Here is a 22,593-nt window from a genome sequence, read left to right as displayed (position 1 = left end):
AAAGCTTTAGGAGAATAGGTATTATTTCTTCTTTGAATGTTTGGTAGAATTCCCCAGGAAAACCGTCCGGGCCTGGAGTTTTGTTATTTGGAAGGTTGTTTATCACTGACTCAATTTCTTCATAATTAATTGGCCTGTTTAAGGAATCAATTTCTTCCGGTTTCAATCTTGGTAGTTTACAGGTTTCCAGGAAGGATTCCATCTCTTCCAGATTGCTTAGTTTATTGGCATATAGCTGTTGATAAAAATTTCTAATAATCCTTCCAATTTCAATGGTGTTCGTCGTGACCTCTCCTTTTTCATTCATAATTTTAATAATCTGGGTCCTTTCTCTTTTCTTTTGGATAAGTCTTGCCAGTGGTCTGTCAATTTTATTGATTCTCTCCAAGAACCAGCTTCTAGTCCTGTTGATCTGCTCTACTGTACTTCTGGTTTCTGCTTGATTGATTTCAGCTTTAATTTTGGTCAACTGCTTCCTTGTGCGTGGATTAGGCCTGTCCCTCTGTTGCTGTTCCAGCTTCTTGAGGTGAGAATATAAAAACTGCATTTTAGATTTTTCTATTCTTTTGAGTGAGGCTTGGATGGCTATGTATTTCCCCCTTAGGACTGCCTTTGCAGTATCCCATAGGTTTTGGACTGTTGTATTTTCATTCTCATTGGTCTCCATAAATTGTTTAATTTGATTTTTGATTTCCTGGTTTATCGAGTCATTCCTGAGCAGGATGGTTCTTAGTCTCCAAGTGTTTGAGTTTCTTCCAAATTTTTCCTTGTGGTTGAGTTCCAATTTCAGAGCGTTGTGGTCTGAGAATATGCAGGGGATAATTTCAATCTTTTGGTATCGGCTGAGACCTGTTTTGTGTCCCAGAACATGGTCTATTCTTGAGAATGTTCCATGGGCATTAGAATAGAATGAGTATTCTTTGGTTCTGGGGTGTAGTGTTCTATATATATCTAAGAGGTCCAACTCGTCGAGTATGGCATTCAAAGCCTTTGATTCTTTGCTTAGTTTTTGCCAGGGTGTTCTGTCTATTTCTGAGAGTGGAGTGTTGAGGTCCCCTACTATTAATGTATTTTTATCTATATGTCTCTTTATTCTGGTTAAGAGTTGCCTTGTGTATCTTGCTGCTCCCCTGTTGGGGGCATATATATTTATAATTGTCATATCCACTTGTTGAATACTTCCTTTAAGAATAATATAGTGCCCTTCTGCATCTCTAACTATAGTCTGTAGTTTAAAATCCAATTTATCTGATATGAGAATTGCTACCCCAGCTTTCTTTTGAGGTCCATTTGCGTGAAAGATGGTACTCCATCCCCTTACTCTCAGTCTGAATGCATCTTTGGGTTCGAAATGAGTCTCTTGTAGACAGCAAATGGATGGGTCATTTCTTTTTATCCAATCTGCAACCCTGTGGCGTTTGAAACCAGAATTTAAACCATTAATGTTCAGGCTGAGTACTGAGAGATATGCTTTTAATTCTGCCATGTTGTCAGTAAAGTCTTTGTTTGTATTGGCTGTGACTTTCTGTTTTGTATCACTCTTGGGGCCTTTTTACTTTTATAGAACCCCCCGTAATACCTCCTGTAGGGCTGGTTTCGTGGTTACGAAATTGGCTAGTGACTGGCGATTCTGAAATGTCTTTATTTCTCCATCAATTCTGAATGACAGCCTTGCTGGATAAAGGATCCTTGGCTGCATGTTTTTCTCTGAAAGAGCTTTAAAAATGCTCCCCCAACCCTTTCTCTCATTCCAGGTCTGTGTAGACAGGTCTGATGTAATTCTGATGCCTTTGCCTTGGTACGTGAGAAATTTCTTTGCCCTGGCCGCTTTCAATACTGTATCCTTGGATCTCATATTTGCGAGTTGCACTATGACGTGACGTGGTGTAGGTTTGTCATGGTTGAGCTTGGGAGGGGTCCTCTCTGCCTCTTGGACACGAATGCTTGTTTCCCTTGCTAGATTAGGGAAGTTTTCAGCTACAATTTGTTCAAATATCTCTTCTAGACCTCTGTTTTTCTCCACCCCCTCGGGGATGCCGATGATTCTAACATTGGATCGTTTCGTTGAGTCAGTAATCTCCCGTAGCCAACATTCGTGGGCGTGGATTTTTTTAAGACCATCTTCTATTTTTAATTTTTCCTCTATTAACCCATCCTCCAATTCACTAACCCTTTCCTCCGCTTCCGTGACCCTGGCCGTCAGAGCCTCTAGTTTTGCCTGCATTTGGCTCATAGAATTTTTAATTTCTGTCAAATTCGCTCTCATTTCCGCCCTTAGGGATTGTATATTCTCAGTAATATTTTCCTGAATACTTTTTTCAAGTCTACTCATTATCTTGACCATTGTTACTCTGAATTCCATTTCTGATAATTTGGTTACATCCATATCCGTTACTTCTGTGGCAGAGGCCCCTGACTCACTGTCCTTTCTTTGCTGGGGGGGGCTTCTCCTTCTTGTCATTCTGATGAGAGGTTGCGGGGTTTCCAGAGCCCAAAATTATTGACTGGGTCCCAGGCCGTGCCCCTTGTTTTATAGGGATCTTAGAGATGTGGGCTTCTTCTTTAAAGATTTTATTTATTTACTTATCTGAGAGAGGGAGACAGACAGCAAGAACGAAACAGAAGCAGGGGAGTGAGAGAGGAAGAAGCAGGCTCCCAGCGGAGGAGCCCGATGAGGGACTCCTTTCCGGAACGCTGGGATCACGCCCTAAGCTGAAGGCAGGCGCTCAATGACTGCGCCACCCAGGCGCCTGGGTTGTGGGCTTCTTGATTTTTCAGCCTGCCTTCTGTGTTCTGGGGGAGGGGCCTGCCGCGCCGATACTCAGGCAACCCTGTTTGGGTAGAGTCTCCGTGCCCCTGCGAGGGAGGATGGGGATGGGCACTCTCTGAGCCGGTATTTCCAGGCTTTTGTTCTCTGGCGGCTTTCCCTGGCGGCCGGCTATGCCTCTTCTGAGAGTCAGAGCAGCAGAGGCTGCATTGTCGCAGAACAGAGGGATTGCGGCCCGTTCTCCACTGATGTTCTGGCCACTTTAACTCTGTTACTGTTGGTGCTGCTCAACCCTGCGGCGTCCCGGGATGTGCGCACCAACTCGGCGACCCTGCCCTCACTTCCAGGGCCGGCGCGTCTCTGTCCTTTGTGTTTCTAATGCCGCCAGCCACCGGCCGCCCCGTCTCTGTCCTTTGTGTTTCTAATGCCGCCAGCCACCGGCCACCCCGCGCGCTCCCGGGTCTCCCGGTCTCAGTCTATGCCCGGTGAGCACACCTCGATTCCGGAGTTTCGTGAGAAGCCTGGTGGCGCGCGCACCCGGTTCAGGGTCTCAGTCTGCTGTTTCGCGGGTGCCGACCGCAAGTCCGCCCGCTCCCCCGTGCAGGTGGCCCGCCAGCCGCCAGCCGCCCCGCGCGCGCTCCGGGAGTTCCCGGTCTCAGTCTGGATCCCGTGAGCACACCGGGATTCCGGTGTTCCGGGAGATGCCTGGTGGCGCGCGCGTTCACGGCTCACCGGTCTCAGTCCGCTCTCTCGCGGGTACCCTCTGTGTGTCTTCCCGCTCCCCCGTGCAGGTGGCTGCCGCTTCCCGGCGCCCAAACACGGCGGCTCCCTCCCCCTTCCGTTTATCTTCCGATATCCGTGCACGGTTTACAGCTCCCCTCTTGGTACCTCAATACTCAGCGCTGGAGATGTTCATTTGTAGAGATCCAGATGCATCATCCTGCGTCTCAGGCTGATTCCGTGGTTATTTAGGCTGGTCTGGTACCTATCCAGCTCGACTCAGGGTACCGGCTGAAAAAGGGGTCCCCTACTCCTCCGCCATCTTAACTCTTCCTCCCCATTCTCTTAAGTGGATCTTTTAAACACACATTATTTATACCATGTGTATTAGTCACTTGAAAAATATTGGTTCTCTAAATTATGCAGATCTTCCGGATGTTGACCCATATTATATGAAAAAAACATATATGTTGATATCCAATTAGATCATTAGAAAATGTTTACTTATTTGGAATGTAAAGATAGAGGGGCAGCTACAAGTTTTCCAAAATTATAATTTTCACATGGAAACTTGACTTTTGCTCTTGGCAATACAAACCACCATTGTCCTTGGAGTGACAGGCCCATTTCATTCATTTTTTTGAAAAAAATATATAAAGAACCAGAGTTTTTCATTTGTCTTTAGCAGTAAAAATTGTGTGCCATGAAAACAGGGGCTAGTTCAGTTCACAACTCAAGTAATCACGTTGTGCTTTTCCTCAAGCCAATCATTGTACTTCAGTTTGTACCAGAAATGCTTTTTGTATATTTCCCATTTCTTTACACAGGATATTGATTTTTTTCTCAAGGGTTGAGATTTGATAAAATTAACAACATTTACAGTTTCATCATGACCATTCTGAAGTGAAACTGACTACTTGTGTAATTCAGCACCACTGCCTGTGTTGGTGTGATGGCCCTAGCACTTTTACCCACCAGTGTTTCTGTACCATGTGTAAACACAGCACAGTAACAAAATCCAGTAATATCTTAGTATTATGAAAATAACTTTGACTTTTTTGACTACCCAGTAGTGTCTCAGGAACCCAGAGGTCTGTGGAGTGTCTTTGAGAACCATCATTTAAAAGAGTTCCACATTCCCTGGGGTATAAGATTGGCACAATTTCCTAGAGATCATTGGAATAATAGTTGGGTGTCAAAATAGAAGGGGGAAAAGACCACTGAAATTTTTTTCTAGATATTATCCAGATCTATAGGTAATAGGCAATCATTTTTATTCCTTTAAAAGATACTTATTATCTGCACATATTATATATTAAGGTCTTATAGGAGATAAGAAATGTATAAAATATTATTTTGTCTTCAAATGAATAAGTCATTTAACTTTTCTGAGCCTGTTTCTCCATCTGCAAAATGGGAGGTTAACAAATTGTCTGGTAATCTGATAATTAGATGAGGTAATTTACATGAAACATAGTGTTTGTAAAATTCAAGGTATTCTGTATAAGCAGGGTATAGTATGATGGAGTTCTTTATTGTCTCGTGGGCAGGTAAGACACATTATAGACATAATGACCACTGGTCATACAACTGCCACATGTGGGGATGGAATTATTCTGTGTAAAGGATTTGTTGCCTGATGATCTCAGTTGGAAAATGTGTGGCTAGAGTAATGGTTTCCAGAAGTGAAAGTAGAGATTTGGGATTTAGTTACCTAGTGATTATGTTGAAACTGAAGTAGTAAATTTCTGAAGGAAATATAAGGTTGATCAATTAGAGAGAGAAGGTGTAGTGGTTGAGAAGAAAGGCTGAGGACAGAGCCCTAAAGAACACCTCTACTTAGGGGTATGAAGATAGAGAATCTAGAGAAACAGAAAGAGTTTTCATTGAATTAATAATGCCTGAAATCTTTAAGGTCACTAAACAAATGCTTCCCTTTTACACTCCATCACCTAAAACAGAAGTCAAGTTGCCTCTGTTTCTCTGTTTTCCTCATCTGCAAAATGGGAATCTGAATTTCTAACATCCCTTCTTCAAGCATCTACCCTTCAAGCCCTATATTTTTTTTTATCTTAATGGTTTTTTTTTATTATATTATGTTAGTCACCATACAGTACATCCCTGGTTTCTGATGTAAAGTTCGATGATTCATTAGTTGCGTATAACAAGACCTATCTTTTTAACTTAAATTGGTGCATCTTTTTTCTCTTCTTTTTTCCTCATCCACCTCTTCCTCCTCCTCTTCTTCTTCCTCTTCTTCCCCATTTTTATGTTTCCTCAACATAAGGAATCTTCAATATGAGAATATGGGCTAGGAGTTTAAAAACCAAAGAGAATAATATGGTGAGAGGCCTGTGGCTACAGGGTGGGAGTTTCTTTACCTAGAGGCTTCCCTAAGAGTAGAAATTCCTTTCCAAGTCAGAGTGGACCCACCGAGGAAATGCTCCCTCCCCGGCAGCCTCAGATAATGCCTTCTAGATAACAGGGTAATCTATATGTTCCTTTCCATGCTCTCTCCTGAGTTTATAAATGTTGATGCAGTGTTTAAGTTAGCCTCAGGAAGGCTGCATTTCCAAGGAAAACCAAACCATAAATGTTTCTGGTGGTTTTATATTTCAGTGTTTTGTATAACTTTCAGGGAGAGCTGTTTATTTTCTGTTGTGACCCCTGGTCCCTCGGCAGTTATACTTTATCCCATGCTATCCTGAAAATACATTTTACAATAAACTTATAAATTTTGGAACCATTTGAATTGATTTGTATAATTAAAATGCTCTTTTCACATTAGTTTCTTATTCTATCTTTGTAAAGTCATAGAGCTCAAAATTTGTGTAATGGGAAACATACACAATTTAAAGGATATTCCAGGAAACCTTTAGTATATATGGCGTCATAAAAATGGACATCAATTCCCAGCTGTACTTTATCCAGGTTTCACTGTACAGATGGCTGTATATACTGCCCTTCAGATCCCTACGGGAGAAGATTTATAACGTCTTCCTTCTTCCTCCTTTAATAACTTGTTTCAGCATCTAATAGTCATCGCAATCATGAAATTTGTTTCTCATTTCTGACTTAAATCTCTCTACCTGCATGTTAAATGTATTTCTTTGCCCTTTGACCTCAAAAGAGGTGGGAAGCAGGCAGTTATTATTACTCTTCTAACTCTTTAATCTGTTGAAAGACAATGCTTCATCCACTGTACATATCTGTTTATTCTGCCTGAGACAGACATGGTTTTGTTTCAGAATCAAGAGACTATTTAAAAAGTAATACTAGCACATGCTTCTAGAAAATTCAAATCATAATGTACATGAAATAAAAAAGTGAAGGCATATCGTCCCTCCCCACCATCTTGCTCTTCAACATAATCTTTGTTCCTAAATTAGTATCTTGCTTTCCAGGCCTTTTTCTATGTAACTAGGTAAGTAAGTAAGTAAATAAATATATAAAAATATTATGAGAACAAGAAAATAAAGATGCATACTAATCATATGTCAATGTGATTTCCATTGTGATTCTTTTCGGCCATTCTTAGTAATGTTTTATTTATTTTTTTATAATAATATTTTTTTATTATATTATGTTAGTCACCATACAGTACATCCCTAGTTTTTGATGTAAAGTTCCATGATTCATTACTTGCATATAACACCCAGTGCACCATGCAATACGTGCCCTCCTTACTACCCATCACCAGCCTATCCCATTCCCCCACCCCCCCTCCCCTCTGAAGCCCTCAGTTTGTTTCCCAGAGTCCATAGTCTCTCATGCTTCATTCCCCCTTCTGTTTACCCCTCCTTTCTTCTTCCCTTTCTTCTCCTACCGATCTTCCTACTTCTTATGTTCCATAAATGAGTGAAACCCTATGATAATTGTCTTTCTCTGCTTGACTTATTTCAGTTAGCATTATCTCCTCCAGTCCCGTCCATGTTGCTGCAAATGTTGAGAAATCGTTCTTTCTCATGGCTGAGTAATATTCCATTGTATATATGGACCACATCTTAATCCATTTGTCTGTTGAAGGACATCTCAGCTCCTTCCGCAATTTAGCTATTGTGGACAATGCTGCTATGAACATTGGGGTGCATATGGCCCTTCTCTTCACTATGTCTGTATCTTTGGGGTAAATACCCAATAGTGCAATTGCTGGGTCATAGGGTAGCTCAGTATTTAACTTTTTAAGGGACCTCCACACTGTTTTCCAGAGTGGCTGTACCAACTTCCATTCCCACCAACAATGTAGGAGGGATCCCCTTTCTCCACATCCTAACAATTGTTGTTTCGTGCCTTGTCCATTTTTGCCATTCTAACCGGCATAAGGTGGTATCTCAGTGTGTTTTTGATTTGAATTTCCCTGATGGCTAATGATTTTGAACATTTTTTCATGTATCTGTTAGCCATTTGTATGTCTTCACTGGAAAAGTGTCTGTTCATATCTTCTGACCATTTTTTGATTTATTTGTTTCTTGTCTATTGAGTTTGAGAAGTTCTTTGTAGATCTTGGATACCAGTCTTTTATCTGTAGTGTCATTTGCAAATATCTTCTCCCATTCTGTGGGCCGCCTCTTCATTTTTTTGACTGTTTCCTTGGCTGTGCAGGAGCTTTTTATCTTGATGAAGTCCCACAAGTTCATTTTTTCTTTTGTTTCTCTTGCCTTTGGAGATGTGTCATGAAAAAAGTTGCTGTGGCCGATGTCAAAGAGGTTGCAGCCTATGTTCTCCTTTAGTATTTTGATGGATTCCTGTCTCACATCAAGGTCTTTCATCCATTTGGAGTTTTATCTTTGTGTACAGTGTGAGAGAGTGGTCAAGTTTCATTCTTTTGCATGTAGCTGTTCAATTTTCCCAGCACCATTTATTGAAGAGACTGTCTTTTTCCCACTGGATGTTTTTTCCTGTTTTGTCAAAGATTAGTTGCCCAAAGAGCCAAGGGTCCATTTCTGGGTTCTCTCTTCTGTTCCATTGGTCTATGTGTCTGTTTTTGTGCCAGTACCATCCTGTCTTTGTGTGTTTTAGCTACACAACATAGTATACCAGAAGGAAACTTAGTGATACAGTAGTGCTTTATTTTAAACATTACATGTATACTTTTAAAATTATGTTGAATTGTTAAATTTAATCAAATTTAAAATGTATGAAGATATTGATACAACCATGGAAAACTGTTTGACAGTATCAACTAAAGCGAAATGTACAGCCACCCAGCAAACATGTGGACATAGAACCAGTAGAAATGAGTGCTTATGTGCACCAAAATACATGTAATAGAATGTTCATAGCATCATTATTTATAATGGCCCCAAACTGTAAAACCTGTGTCCTTCAAATCAGAATAGATGAAGAAACTGGTATAGTAATACAGAGCAATAAAGCATGGTTAAAAAGTAAAAAAGATTGAGATTCTGGATAATGTTGAACAAAAGCTAGAAACAAAAGACTTCATTTATATGTTGTTCAAAAACAGATAAAAGATGATATGTGGTGGTAGAGATAGAAGTAATAGTCTACCTTTGTGGGATTATTGACTGGATAAGTATAAGTATATGGAGGACTCTTCTAGAGTATTGGATATATTCTGTAGGTTGATCTGGATGGTGGTTACATGGGTAAATACATATGTAAAAATTAATTGAACTGTGTACTTAATATTCGTGTACTTTTCTTTATGTTATACTCCTCACTTTCCACCTCCGTCATACCTGAGGCTCCTGAGTCTGCAGTTGCTGGTACCTTCTGGGGAGGTGGCTCCCTCTGCTGTACTACCTTTTCATGTATTCTAGGCAAAGCCTTTTTGGGTGGCCGAGGGCAGGAGGTTTATTTTTATTGTTTGTTTTGCTCCATTATTTAGTTCTCTTCCATTCCTCTTTCATCTTCCAGGCATTTATACTTTAAATTTCTTTTTTAAAAATGATAAAAATGACAATAGTATTATTATATTTAAAAAGGGTTCACTTATAATTACTTGAATATTCTCATTTCTGCTTTTCTCAGTTGTAACTAGGTATGACTAAGCATTGTTGCGTCTCCCAGTGGAAAATTTCATTCAGGTTATATTCCTATAAATGTGGATTTATAGCAGTATATCTTTTTCATAACTGAAGAAATTTGGGTATGGGCTCTTTCTTGGCTTGATGAAAATGGTGGTGATAATTATACAACTCTGTAAATATACTAAAAACCTCTCAATTGTACACTTTAAGGGTAAATCTTATGGTATGTAACAAAACAAAATTCAGCCAAAGTTTAAACATAAATTGCGAAACTCTCCTAAAATGTAGAAAGAACAGGACACTGAAAAGATGAAAGAAAAAATAAAAGACAGAGAGAAAAAATCCATAATATCCCAGAACTATATTAGAAGTTTCAGAAAGAAGGAGAAAGCAGAAAATAAGAAATTAGCAAAAGAAGAATGTGAGACTTTCCCAGATGTGAAGAAAGACATAGTCAAATTGAATAGGCTTACTGAGAAGAAATTGGAAAGAATCAAAAGACCTCTAAAGTAGTCATAATCACTGTGAGTCCTTAGAGTACAAGAGAATAAGATCCTAAAGGCTCCCAGATGGAAAAAAGAAGCTCATCTACAAAGGAACAGGAATGAGACTAGCACACATTCGTTATCAGCAACCCTGAAAACCAGAAGATAATGTATAATGCATTAGTGGCCACCTGGAATTCCAGACCTCAATAAACTATCATGAAACTTTGAGGACAAGAAAGCACCTTTTCAGGGATACGAAAACTCTGCTTTCTTCAGAATTCCTTTTCTGAGGTTACTTAAGGATGTCCAGCAAGAAAAGGCAGTATACCAAGAAAGAAAAGTTAGAGATTTAATGAAACCATTCCAACATAGGAGAGCAATAAAAGGAGTTCCAGGTTGCTGGCTATGCAGAAAGGCCTAGAAAACAATCTGCCCAGGTTGGCATTGGAGAGTTAAAGGTTTGACAGTATTCAGGGAGGGAAAAACCTACAGACTTCAAAGATAGGATACTGTATTTGAGGTTAGAATACTTTAAAGCTTTGGTTAAGGCAGATAATGCAAAGGACGGAAGGAAAGGAGGGAGGGAGGGAGGGAGGAAGGTAATATGCCACGAAGCATTCTAGGAACAAAGTGTATTATATGCATAAGGAAATGTAATCATAGCACATAATTTGACTCTCATTAATAGTTATGTAGTTTATAACTATTGATTGCTTTTGAACTTTTTTTAATGTTTTTTTATTATATTATGTTAGTCACCATACAGTATATCTCTGGTTTCTGATGTAAAGTTCGATGATTCATTAGTTGCGTATAACACCCAGTGCACCATGCGATACATGTCCGCCTTACTACCCATCACCAGCCTATCCCATTCCCCCACCCTCCTCCCCTCTGAAGCCCTCAGTTTGTTTCTCAGAGTCCATAGTCTCTCACGCTTCATTCCCCCTTCTGATTACTCCCCCTTTCTTTATCCCTTTCTTCCCCTACCGATCTTCCTAGTTCTTATGTTCCATAGATGAGAGAAATCATATGATAATTGTCTTTCTCTGCTTGACTTATTTCACTGGAGGAGATAATGAACTTTTTTAATGAAACCATAAAAAAAAGTGCATAAGACTAAATTATGGTTACAGAACAACATATAAATGCCAGTCGTCATGACAAGGTAAAAATAAAAGTACAAATGATTTGCAAGATGAAAGGGGGAAATAAAAAGTACGGGGGAAGTGTAAGGGGGGCTATTATTCTCTTCTTAGAAAATGAAAAGCTGAAGGATACCATCTGTATTTGACAGAACAAAAAAGAAAGTTTTAGTATATAATGTAGGTTACAAAGATAACCAACAGATGGGGCAAAATGTTTGAAATCTTTTGTCTGCTTATAGACTATCTCACAATCTCTTTGTTGTGTGTTCCTAGCCCTTTTTATTTTTTTCTGTCATTCTGCTGGAGTAAGGAGAGGATATATATACTCGGTCTACTCTCTGAGCCTTTTGTATGTTTTGTTTGTTTTAAAGATTTTATTTATTCATTTTAGAGAGAGAGAGAGAGCACAGAGGGAGAGGGAGAAGCAGACTCCCCACTGAGCAGAGAGCCCAATGTGGGGCTCGATCCCAGGACCCTGAGATCATGACCTGAGCCAAAGGCAGACACTTAACCGACTGAGCCACCCAGGCACCTCTGAGCCTTTTGTATGCTGTTCACAAAACTCCTAAACCATCTTTCATGCACAAGATTCTGGCTCTCTTATGTCAACTCTTGCATTAACATTTGGAATTTTCTCTGATGGTGCTGCCTACCAATCAAAAGTTTAATTTTAGTAGAGTTGCCACCTTTGATATATATATCATTGTGGGTGTTTTTGCTATGATGTGTATACATTCCTTGAAAAGTGATTTTGCAAAATCACATACTAGGAATCAGGGTTCATGATAAAAAAAGTACCATTAGCAGAGGCCCATTCAAAAATCTTTGCAAATTAATAATCGGAGCACTGACCAAACCAGGAAGAATCTTGATAAAATACCAGCATAGTTAAAAAGATATGCTCAATTTCTAGAAATAAAGAGATGTTACAGCTTATACAGGACTTTATGTGAACAAAAGAGTTGAAGGCAGCTCACTGGAAGGGGATGTGAAGAGGACTAAAGCTATTTAGTTGCACTGAAGATCAGGGAGACTCAAACAGGAAGCACTTCCAAGGTGGCACGTGGCCAGGCAGAGCCAGGAGAAAGAGCTCGAGCTGCATGGGCACTGCATACAGTGCTCAGCTCTTCTCGCGGCTTGCAGTGTTCAGCTGTGTTTGTTTACTTTGTGTTCAGCTGCTGTTATTAGGTGGCACAAAATGTTGAAATAATGAGGGGAAAAAATGAACAGATGTGACTTTTGTGTAATATTGAAACTATTCTGTTTGCCAATTGTGTATGAACAAATAAACCAGAGTTTTAGCAGGACATCTTAGATTTAAATATTTTAATCTATTGCACCTTTATTATATTGGAAAAATGATTGAAAAGGAGACAAATGAAATGCTGATTTCTGGGAATGCAAGACTTAAAATACCTAAGTTTGTTTATTCAAATTTCATACACTGGCTTTTCATGAAAATGATGAATAAAAAACTTGCAATGACAGTATTATCATTTCTCATGCCAAGAGCTTTTAAAAAAGTGTAGTAGCTAAATATGCTATTTTAGACAAAATTTCTGATGGTGGTTACTTTCTACCATAAGACACGGTTTTATGATTAAATCAAACCCAGCACTGACAGAATATTCTTTATTTTAAGCATATCAACAAAGAATCATATATGTGTATGTATGTGTAGATATTTTAATTATATTTTAACAAGCCACAAAACAGGTTGAGAAAATTATAATTTATCAAGTGTGTGTAGTAAATGGAAAAATAGGCTCCACGATGCATTTGAATTCAGTTGAATTCAATATTGTAAGGATTGCAAACAATATCAAAATGTTAAATCCTTTTATTTTCCAAATCTGTCCACTTTCCCTCGAGACAATTATATTTTAATAAGGATTTAAAAATATAGAGTGACTTGATGGTCGATGTTTTTCTCTTAGCTAAATCTAAGTAAGAAGCCTATTTCTCTTTCTTAAAAACTCTTAAAAAAAAAAGCCCAATAGCTTTTCTTACTTGAAAACTATTTTTTAGATTTCAAATCATCATCTTTCAAAAAGTTGCTATATATTATGCAGTCTTGATTTCAAATAACCTTTGTTTTTATGACTTCAAAAAGTATGTTGCAAGGCCCTCTGAATGGACATTTTAAAATCACCATGTAAGTCTGCATGACAAGCTTTTGTTGTTGTTGTTTTGTGGTGTGAGACATGAAGACATGTCCTGCTACTACTTTTTTAGCACCTGCCTCTGGTTGCTTGCTGTTTTAGTCAGTGTGAACTGAGCAGCTTTCTTGAGTCATCAGTCTCACTGTAGCATTTTTGGTAGTCGATTTGTTGATGTCCATTGTTTTATGTAAGGTTGTGATTAAATTTAAAATTTTGAAAATCTCACTAGCCTATTTTTTAAGGCTACGTCATCTGTGTGACGTACTTTTTTACTGAATTCCAAGTAGCGTGTTATGGAGTTAAAAGAAATCTGCTATCAAGATGTACTTAATGAAGTGTTACTGGCATTTGTATGTAAGAAAAAGCTATTATAGAGGGGAACAGAATAGGCATCAAAGGCAAATAATTACTAAATTCACAATGTAGTGTTTTGTTGCATTTCCAATTACCTAATTCTCTATACTCATTTGTTTCTTTGGCTCACACGCCTTATGTGGGCAGACAGTGTTACGTAAATATGATGACTAGAAGCTGAGCTAGGAAGTGCTGACTGGATAAAAAGTTCAACTGTGTTTTTGAATGAAAAAAACCTCTTCTCTTTAAATTGAACATATGGTTATTACAATAGAAATCTAAACAGACCTTCTGATGACTTTCTCCGATGATTTCCATTTCTTGTGGTCTCTCTAAAAGACAGTGAAATTACAAATGGGTTGTATGTATTTTGAGCTTAATTCCTCCTCCTTAGTTAAGGAGATAGGGTTGGACAGTTCGGCAGTTTTGAGTCTTAAAAGGCCTTTCACGCTTTCAAGACATTTTGTATTTTTCCTTAGCAGTTTTACTGCAATCATGATTAAGTAATTATTTGTATAATTGTTCAATGAATATCTCTCTTGGTTGACTAAGCCCTATGTGTCCAAGAACCAAGTTGCCATCACCAGCAGTACAATGTGTAAACAAATACATGGAGGTCATGGCAATCGTGGATTGAACCCATTTCACTTGAACATTTTTTTCACGTATTTAGTGTTAATATTTAATTGGCATTAGAAGATGTCATTGTGTAAATAAACATGTTATCATTTGCACAAAAGGCCTCCATCCTTAAATGAAAATGATATGTTATGGACTGAATTAATTAGGAGGGCATCAAGGAGCTATTTGTCTTCTATATTTGTTCACTGTGAGGAAAAAGAGTTTTGTCTGATTTGTTCACAGGTTTATTTCTGGCAGCAAGAAGAGTGTTTGTTACAGAAATATGTATTGAATCAATGACTTAGTTAAAGTAATGGCACAATTTAATAATAAGAAAGTAAACAACCTAATAAAAAATGGGCAAAAGATTTGAACAGACACTTCACCAAAAAACATATAGGATGGCACATAAGCACGTAAAAAGATGATCAACATTACTCAACATTAGAAAAATACAAATTAAAACCACAGTGAGGTGTTTCTACACACATATTAGAATGACTAACATAAAAATAACTGGCAGAAGGGGCGCCTGGGTGGCACAGCGGTTAAGCATCTGCCTTTGGCTCAGGGCGTGATCCTGGCATTATGGGATCGAGCCCCACATCAGGCTCTTCCGCTAGGAGCCTGCTTCTTCCTCTCCCACTCCCCCTGCTTGTGTTCCCTCTCTCGCTGGCTGTCTCTATCTCTGTTGAATAAATAAATAAAATCTTAAAAAAAAAAAAATAACTGGCAGTAACCGGTGCTGGTGAGGATGTGAGGTACTAGAACTCTCATAGGTTGCTGGCAGGACAGGATGCTTTGGAAATCAGTTTGTCAGTTTCTTATAAAGTTAACCAAACATACATTTAGCATATGACCTGGCAACCTCAGGCCTAGAAATTTACCCAAGAAAAATGAAACCATATATCCATATACCCATACTTACATGAAAACCTGAACACGGATGTTTGTGAAGGCTTTATTCATAATTTCTAAAAATTGGAAATAGTTCAAACGATCGCTAAATGGTGAATGGATAAATAAATGGCTAAATAAACTGTGACATATTCATACAATGGAATATTATTCAGCAAGAAAAGGGGAGCATACTATTAATACAAGCAACAATATGGATGCATATCAAATGCATTATGCTAAAGTGAAAGAAGCCAGAATCAAACGGCTCCATACTGTATAATTCCATTTATATAACATCTGGAAAAGCTAAACTGCGGGACAGAGATCAGATAAACACAGCAAAGTGCTTAGCAAGGGCTGGGGTGGAGAAGGAAAATTGACTACCAAGAGGGGGAACTCTTTGGAATGATGGAAATCTTCTCTATCTTGACTGTGATAGTGCTTACCCAACTGTATGCATTTGTCACAATTCATAGAGCTGTACAATAGAAGGGTGAATTTTACTGTATGTAAATTATACCTTAATAAACCTGACTCAAAAACCAGACAAAGAAGGAGTTGATGAGGGGCGCCTGGGTGGCACAACGGTTGAACGTCTGCCTTCAGCTCAGGGCGTGATCCTGGCGTTAAGGGATCGAGCCCCACATCAGGCTCCTCTGCTATGAGCCTGCTTCTTCCTCTCCCACTCCCCCTGCTTGTGTTCCCTCTCTCGCTGGCTGTCTCTATCTCTGTCGAATAAATAAATAAAATCTTTAAAAAAAAAAGAAGGAGTTGATGAGGCTCTTCTCTGTAAGTAGTTAAGCAAGTAGATCATTAGCTTGCTGCCCTGAGAATCAGGAAGGAACTCAGACTTTACCAAGGAACCAAAGAAATAAGTGAGACTTGCTTCATTACTTATCATCGCACTCTTCTTATTCTTCTTGTCGCAGGCTTATAAGTTTCTCATGGCAAGGTCTTTAGTTTTTGTGTATTGTGATAAAAAAAACATTTATTATGTGATACCTGATATTTAGCATTGTGTAAGACACCCAACTCCCAGTGCTTCAGGTGGGTCTGATAGATCCAGCACATGCCTTGTTTGCCACCCTAAGAGTTGCTATGAGAATCAAAGGTGGCATGCTTGCACTGTGTATACTGTAAGGTGCTAAATAAATATAGGTGATCTCATTGCCAAATATTAAACCAAGATATAATAAACAAACTTGGATTTCAGGCATTGGAGAGCAACCCACAAACATGGTATGGGTAGGATTGTAGGGAAGATTCATCTGACTTGCATCTGTGTTTGGCCCCATTGCTGCCTCCTTGTCCAATGGAGAGAATCTGGCATTCAGGAGTTTTGTCCATAGCACCCATGAATGGCAGGAATGCAGTTTGACACATTGCACAATGTGAAGGACTCAGTCAAAGGACTGCAACAGGCAAATGTTGGAGTTAGAGGCTCTGAAGGAGTGAATCTTCAACAGACATTTTGTTTTTCTGTACTATCTCTAGTTTTTTGTGAGATGGGCTCTTTTTTTAGTCTAGGTGACCATTTCAGTCAATGTGCTGTATCACTCATGCCCAGTGTTTTCTTCTGACGCCTCATCTTCCAGTGTTTTTGCCACCCCAGTTCTCCATAGATTTTTATTTCATGTAACAGCCAGCTTTGATCCTCATGAATGTTGTCATGAACCCACTGATAATCAGTGATGAGATTTTAGCCACGGTTGTAACAGATTTCTCTTCTTACTTTCTATACATACACACACCACTAGAAATTTTGCCTTTTTGCTTCTTAGATCGCTATGTACTCTGCTTGGAGAGGCACTCTATGTTGAGCTCAACAAATTCTTATTTATATGACTTTGGGAACTTATTTGTGGGGCATTGCAGAATTATAAAATTAGTTCTACGAGTAATATGGCCTTGGCCAGATCACTTAATATCTGTTTCTTTACTTAATATCTCTATGTGTTTTTTTTAATCTTTTAATTTTTATTTATTTACGTTTTAAAGATTTATTCATTTATTTTTAGAGAGAGAGCATGAGTGGGAGGGGCAGAGGGAGAGAGAATCTCAAGCATACTCCTTGCTGAGTGTGGAGCCTAATGCGGGGCTTGATCTCATGACCCTGAGATCACGACCTGAAGCAAAACCAAGAGTCAGACACTTAACCAACTGTGCTACCCACGTGCCCCAGTTTTGTTTTGTTTTTTTTTAAGTGGGCTCCATGCCCAGTGTGGAGCCCAATGCAGGGCTTGAACTCATGACCCTGAGATCAAGACCCGAGCTGAGATCAAGAGTTGGATGCTTAACCAGCTGAGCCACTCAAGTGGCCCCTGTTTCTTTACTTGTAAAAAGCAGGTAATAGTTTCAAATTTGCTACTGTCACCACATTGTTGTAAGAATCATAATAGCTTAGGAAAGCTTGCAGCCAACTCTGAAGTTCTGTGCCAATATGAAGCAGTACAATACTATTATTAACGGCATTCTTCTCATGATTTTACTACTGATAAATTATTATGTTTCTCCAGGGAGAGTCACTCCGGGGCAGCTCATGTCCTATATTCAGCTCTTCAAGAACAACCTCAAAGCTTTAGTGAATCACTGTGGGCTCCTACAGCTTGGGCTGGCCACAGTTCAAACTCTGAAACACCCGCAGACTGCCAAGTGGGACAACTTCCTGGCTTTTGAAAGACTCCTTCTCCAGGTATGTTGCTATGGGAGTTTCTTGGGATATTGATAATTAAAATGCTCGCTTCCGGGAAAAAACTTTGATGTTTATTGTAGTCTTAGTAATAAGTCATAGTGTTGACCTATGCTCTATATCATATTCTCTAAGAGCCTCCAAATTAAAATTATAGTAGAAATTTTCCATACCTATTTTTTGTTTGTTTTTCGTTTTGTTTATATTTGTTTTTTTGACAGTGACATCTTTGGCTTCTCCCTCAATACCAAGAATGTTTTTTGAGCATTTGATTAACCTCTTTTCAATTTTATGGCGTTTGACTTCTCTTGATCTTCGTGATATCTTCATTCAATCCTTGCTACTTTCCTTGCAGAATATTACTACTATTTACATTTCTTCTGACATTAAGTAGTCTGTAATCCTCAAACAACATATAGCATGTTGCTTAAAATGGTGCTTAGTAAAAGATGAAGGAAGGCAAACTACATTTGTGAATGTAGTGAATTTGAAGTGATTGATATGGGGTTAGGACCTTTTCATGATTGATGAAATATTTTCATGGAAAACTTAAAAAATTATAAAGCATTTCAAATGGAAATAAAATAATATGACATGTCTATATGTACTCTCTACAGACTCAATATAATTTACCAATTTTTATTTTTATTTTATTTTATTTTTATTTTTTTGGGCTTTAAGTTCTGGGTAATATACCAATTTTTAATATATATTTTATATCCTTTTTCATTAAAGAAATAAAACTAGAAATAAAGTTGAAACGTTCTGATACTTGTACCCTTCCTTGCTATGATTCTCCTTTTTCCTTTCCCAGAGGTAATCACAAACTCGATTCCTTGTTTTTGTGTTTTAGTTAAATACTTATTTATCCGTAAATAATACGGAGTATTGTGCTCTGGGTTTTGCTTTTTATGTAGGTAATATTGTACTATAAATATTCCTAAACAACTTGTGTTTCCCTCTCAACATTGTATTTTTAAGATAATTCGAGTTGACGTATATAGATCTTGTTCGTTTATTTAAACTATACCATACTATTTGATTATATGAATATACAACACTTTATTTGTCCAGTTCATATTGGTTTATAATTAGGCCATTCCATATTCATGTGTGTGTGTGTGGAAGGGTGGGTGTGTGGGTGGAGAGGGAGAGAGAGAGAAGAAAGAAGAAATAATGTGGTGAATATCCTAGACCATGTGTTTTGATGTACATGTGAAAGAGTTTCTCTAGAATATGTATTTTGGAAAGGATGTTAGATTGTTGGAGCATGCATATTGTTGAATTTACTAAATATCAACAAAGTGATCACCAAAGAGGTTGACCTAGTTGACCCTTCTGCTAGGCATAGATGACATATTTTTTCCCTACATAGTGTCCAGTACTCAGTATTTTCAAATTAGAACATTTAAAAAATAGTAGATCAGTGCTATTTCTTTATATAAGTTTGCAGTTCTCTGACTACTGATGAGGTTGAACATCTTTTACAGTATTTATTGACTCCTCAGTTTTCCTCTTCTGCCAATTGCTCATTCTTATAGTGCCCATTTTAATCTATTGGGTAACAGAAAAACTGTCTTATATCACGCAAATATGTCTCTGAAGCTATGGTTTGTCTTTTAACTTTAATATTGTGACGGAATATACATAATGAAGAAAGCTATCCTTTTTCTGCTTCTTGACGTATGTTGACGACATGAGCATTTTGTGATAATGAAGAGAAGTCACTGAGATCCTAAGGAAGACAGACAGAACCTGGATCTTTAATGACTTTGAACCTTAGCTCAAATATCTTGTTTTGTGAGATAATAATTCTTCTCACTGTTCGAGCCACTTAAAAAAATGTTGGTTTTCTCGGGGTGCCTGCTTGGCGCAGTGGGTTAAGAGTCTGCCTTTGGCTCAGGTCATGATCCCAGGGCCCTGGGATTGAGCCCCACCTTGGGCTCCCTGCTCAGTGGGGAGCCTGCTTCTCCTTCTTGCTTGTGCTCTCTCTCTCTCTCAAATAAATAAAATCTTTAAAAAAATGTTGGTTTTCTCTTATTTGGAGCCAAAAGATATTCATCTTTTTCCTACTGATACGTAATAAGCTAAAATCCCATATAATAGTGGGTTTATTTCTCAGTTTCCAGTCTGTTCCAGTGGCCAGTTTATCTATCACAGAATTAATACCACAGTGTTTTAAAATCAACATGTCCAGTTTTATGCTTTTCTTTGTAAGAGGGAATTACTAGATTTATTTATGTGTATTTTAAAGATTTTAATACCATTGTGAATTGAATTTTTTAAGATTCAATTTTCTGACTGTCCATTGCTGACATACAGGGATACTCTTCACTTTTGCCTGGTAATCACATGTCCATCAACTTTGCATTTGCATTTGTATTTGTATTTGTTTCTTCCTTTCTACACTTTCTTGATACCACTTTCTTTTTTAGTGCTCTAACCAGATACTAGGACACTGTTCAATAGAGGCAGTGAAAAGAGTCATCTTCATCTTATTCCTGACTTTAAAGAAAATGTTCTAAAATTTTACCATTAAATATTATGTTTGCTGGGTTTTTTTTTTTTAAATCAGGCTAAGAAAGTTCCTTCCTAAACCTAGTTTACTGAGTCGTTGTTTTGTTGTTGTTGTTGTTTTATCTTGCATGAGTGTTGAGTTTCATTTCTAAATTCATTATGAATTTTTTTAAATGACTGTTAGGGTTTTTTCTCCTTTAATTGTTAGTGTGGTGAATTGTATTTATAATTTGTTAATGTTCAATAATCATTATTGCATTCCTGGATAAGTTCAGCTTGGTCCTACACACACACACACACACACACACACACACAGCTGGACTTAATTTGCTAATACTTAGCTATTTGCATTTATGCTCATAGGTGACATTAGCATATAATTTTTTGTGCTGCTGTTGTCTGGTTTTGAAACAAAGGTTATGGTAGTTTTTTAAAATCAGGGTGGGTTTCATTTTTGTATTTTCTGGAGCTGTTTGTATAAGAAAGGAATCACAGTTGCTCAACAGTGAAATATCTCTAAGGAATCATCTCAACATATCTTTGTTGTTAGATTTAGATTTTTATTTCCAATTTATTTAAATGTTTCTAGATCTATTTAATTTTTGTTTCTTCTTCTTTATTTAATTATGTTCAGTTAGACAACATACAGACAGCATTAGTTTTTGATGTAGTGATCAATGATTTATCAGTTGCGTATAACACCCAGTGCTCATCTTCTGTTTCTTCTTGAGATTATTTTGGTAGTTTATATTAGCTTAAGTCAGCTATTCATTTTTATTTTTCAAATTTATTGGCATAAGTTTATTCATAGAATTCTCTTAAGAATTTAAATCTCCTTTGAATACATAGTTATATTCCATTTTTAAACACGTAATATTTTTATTGTGCTCACTTTGGTCTTATTTTGGTCAGTATTAGCGGAATTTTATGAATCACTCTAAAAATTCAGCTATCTCTGCATTTGTTGATCTCATCTATACCTGTGTCTATACCTATCTATTGAAGGCCAGGAGTTCATACGAATGCCACAATTCTAATAGAATACCACAAGGTTATTGTAGCGTTCTCCCTTCCCATATGTGTAACTTCCCTCTCTGACAGCGAAGAACCTGTCTCCCATTACCCTCAACATATTTAAAGAGGTGATAAATTCCCCCCATACGTAGCCAGTCTTCCATAAGAGGTGCTGCCCCTCTCACACCCTCCACACCTCACCTGGGTTCTGTCTTCCTGCTGCAGGCCATGGCCAAGTCCACATAGATAGTCTCTTTCACCTCACACCGAGGCGGCCCTGCTGAAACCCCCACACGGATGCCCTTCTCACGTCACTTGAGCTCTGACATCTTGCGCCGTGCTCCCCCGCCTCGCCCTCATGCATGGGTGCCCTCCTCACTCCTCTCAGGCTCCAGGACCCCCCCCCCCCCCAGCAGGCCCCACTGCTGCTCACAGAAACCTCCTCCCTCTGCAGGCTCTGGCTCCTGGCCACTCCCCCATTTAGATGCTCTCACCTCCCTGCTCAGGCTCTGACAAGGTCTTGGGATATGACACTCCTCCAACCTCCAATGAATGCTTTTCTCACCTCCTTGCTGCTTCAGTCCCTCCCACAGCCCGTGCCCCCCCCCCCCCCACCATGCCCTCCTCACTCCACGGGGGCCTTGATAGATTTTTGTACCTCCCCACCCTCCCCCACTCCCACCCCACCTTGCTCAGGTTCCGATACCCTGCACTGGACCCTCACTGCCTCCAGCTTCCACGTGGATGTCCTCTCTATTCTCTTGGGGTTCCAACAGTGCTGGATTCTGCCACCCACCATGTAAAGAAGCCCTCCTCCCCCTCCTTTGATGGTGACAGCCTGCACTGTCACTTTCCCCTCCATGGATACCCTTTTCATTCCTTTGGGCTCTGATAACCTGCTCTAGGCCTCTTCTCCAAGTCCTGCCCTCCTCACTGCCCTGCCACACAGACAATGCCCTCACCCTCTGCCCTCACCCTCGCCCACAGCTCCAAAATCAAACACAAGTGTTTCAAAACAAGGGAGAGCCGTTTTCTCTCAGGAATGATAATCTTTCAACTCACTAGAGGTTTCCGAAGAAACTGGACACAGTATTAATAATTCTCAGCCAGCCAATATTTGTAATTAATTTTTAGAATCCTGTTCCCTATTAGACTGCCTCAGATGTGACCACAGCACTTGGTGTGGTTCTTTCAGCAAGGGGAAAGGAACAAAAACACTG

At 38.8% G+C, this 22,593-nt stretch overlaps 1 protein-coding gene across 3 annotated transcripts in view; it reads left to right on the top strand.

Annotated features, from left to right (window-relative positions):
- SCFD2 (sec1 family domain containing 2) overlaps nucleotides 1-22,593 on the top strand; it is a 426,762-nt gene that overhangs the window by 91,140 nt on the left and 313,029 nt on the right. For all 3 annotated transcript variants that reach the window (XM_026508880.4, XM_057309879.1, XM_026508881.4), the window contains exon 4: nucleotides 17,670-17,845. In XM_026508880.4, coding sequence (XP_026364665.3) covers nucleotides 17,670-17,845 — 176 coding nt within the window. The remainder of the gene's footprint in view (nucleotides 1-17,669; nucleotides 17,846-22,593) is intronic.

The sequence above is a fragment of the Ursus arctos genome, unplaced genomic scaffold (assembly GCF_023065955.2).
Source record: "Ursus arctos isolate Adak ecotype North America unplaced genomic scaffold, UrsArc2.0 scaffold_9, whole genome shotgun sequence".
In the NCBI taxonomy this organism is placed as follows: Eukaryota; Metazoa; Chordata; class Mammalia; order Carnivora; family Ursidae; genus Ursus; species Ursus arctos.
This window is presented reverse-complemented; position numbering and strand designations above follow the sequence as displayed.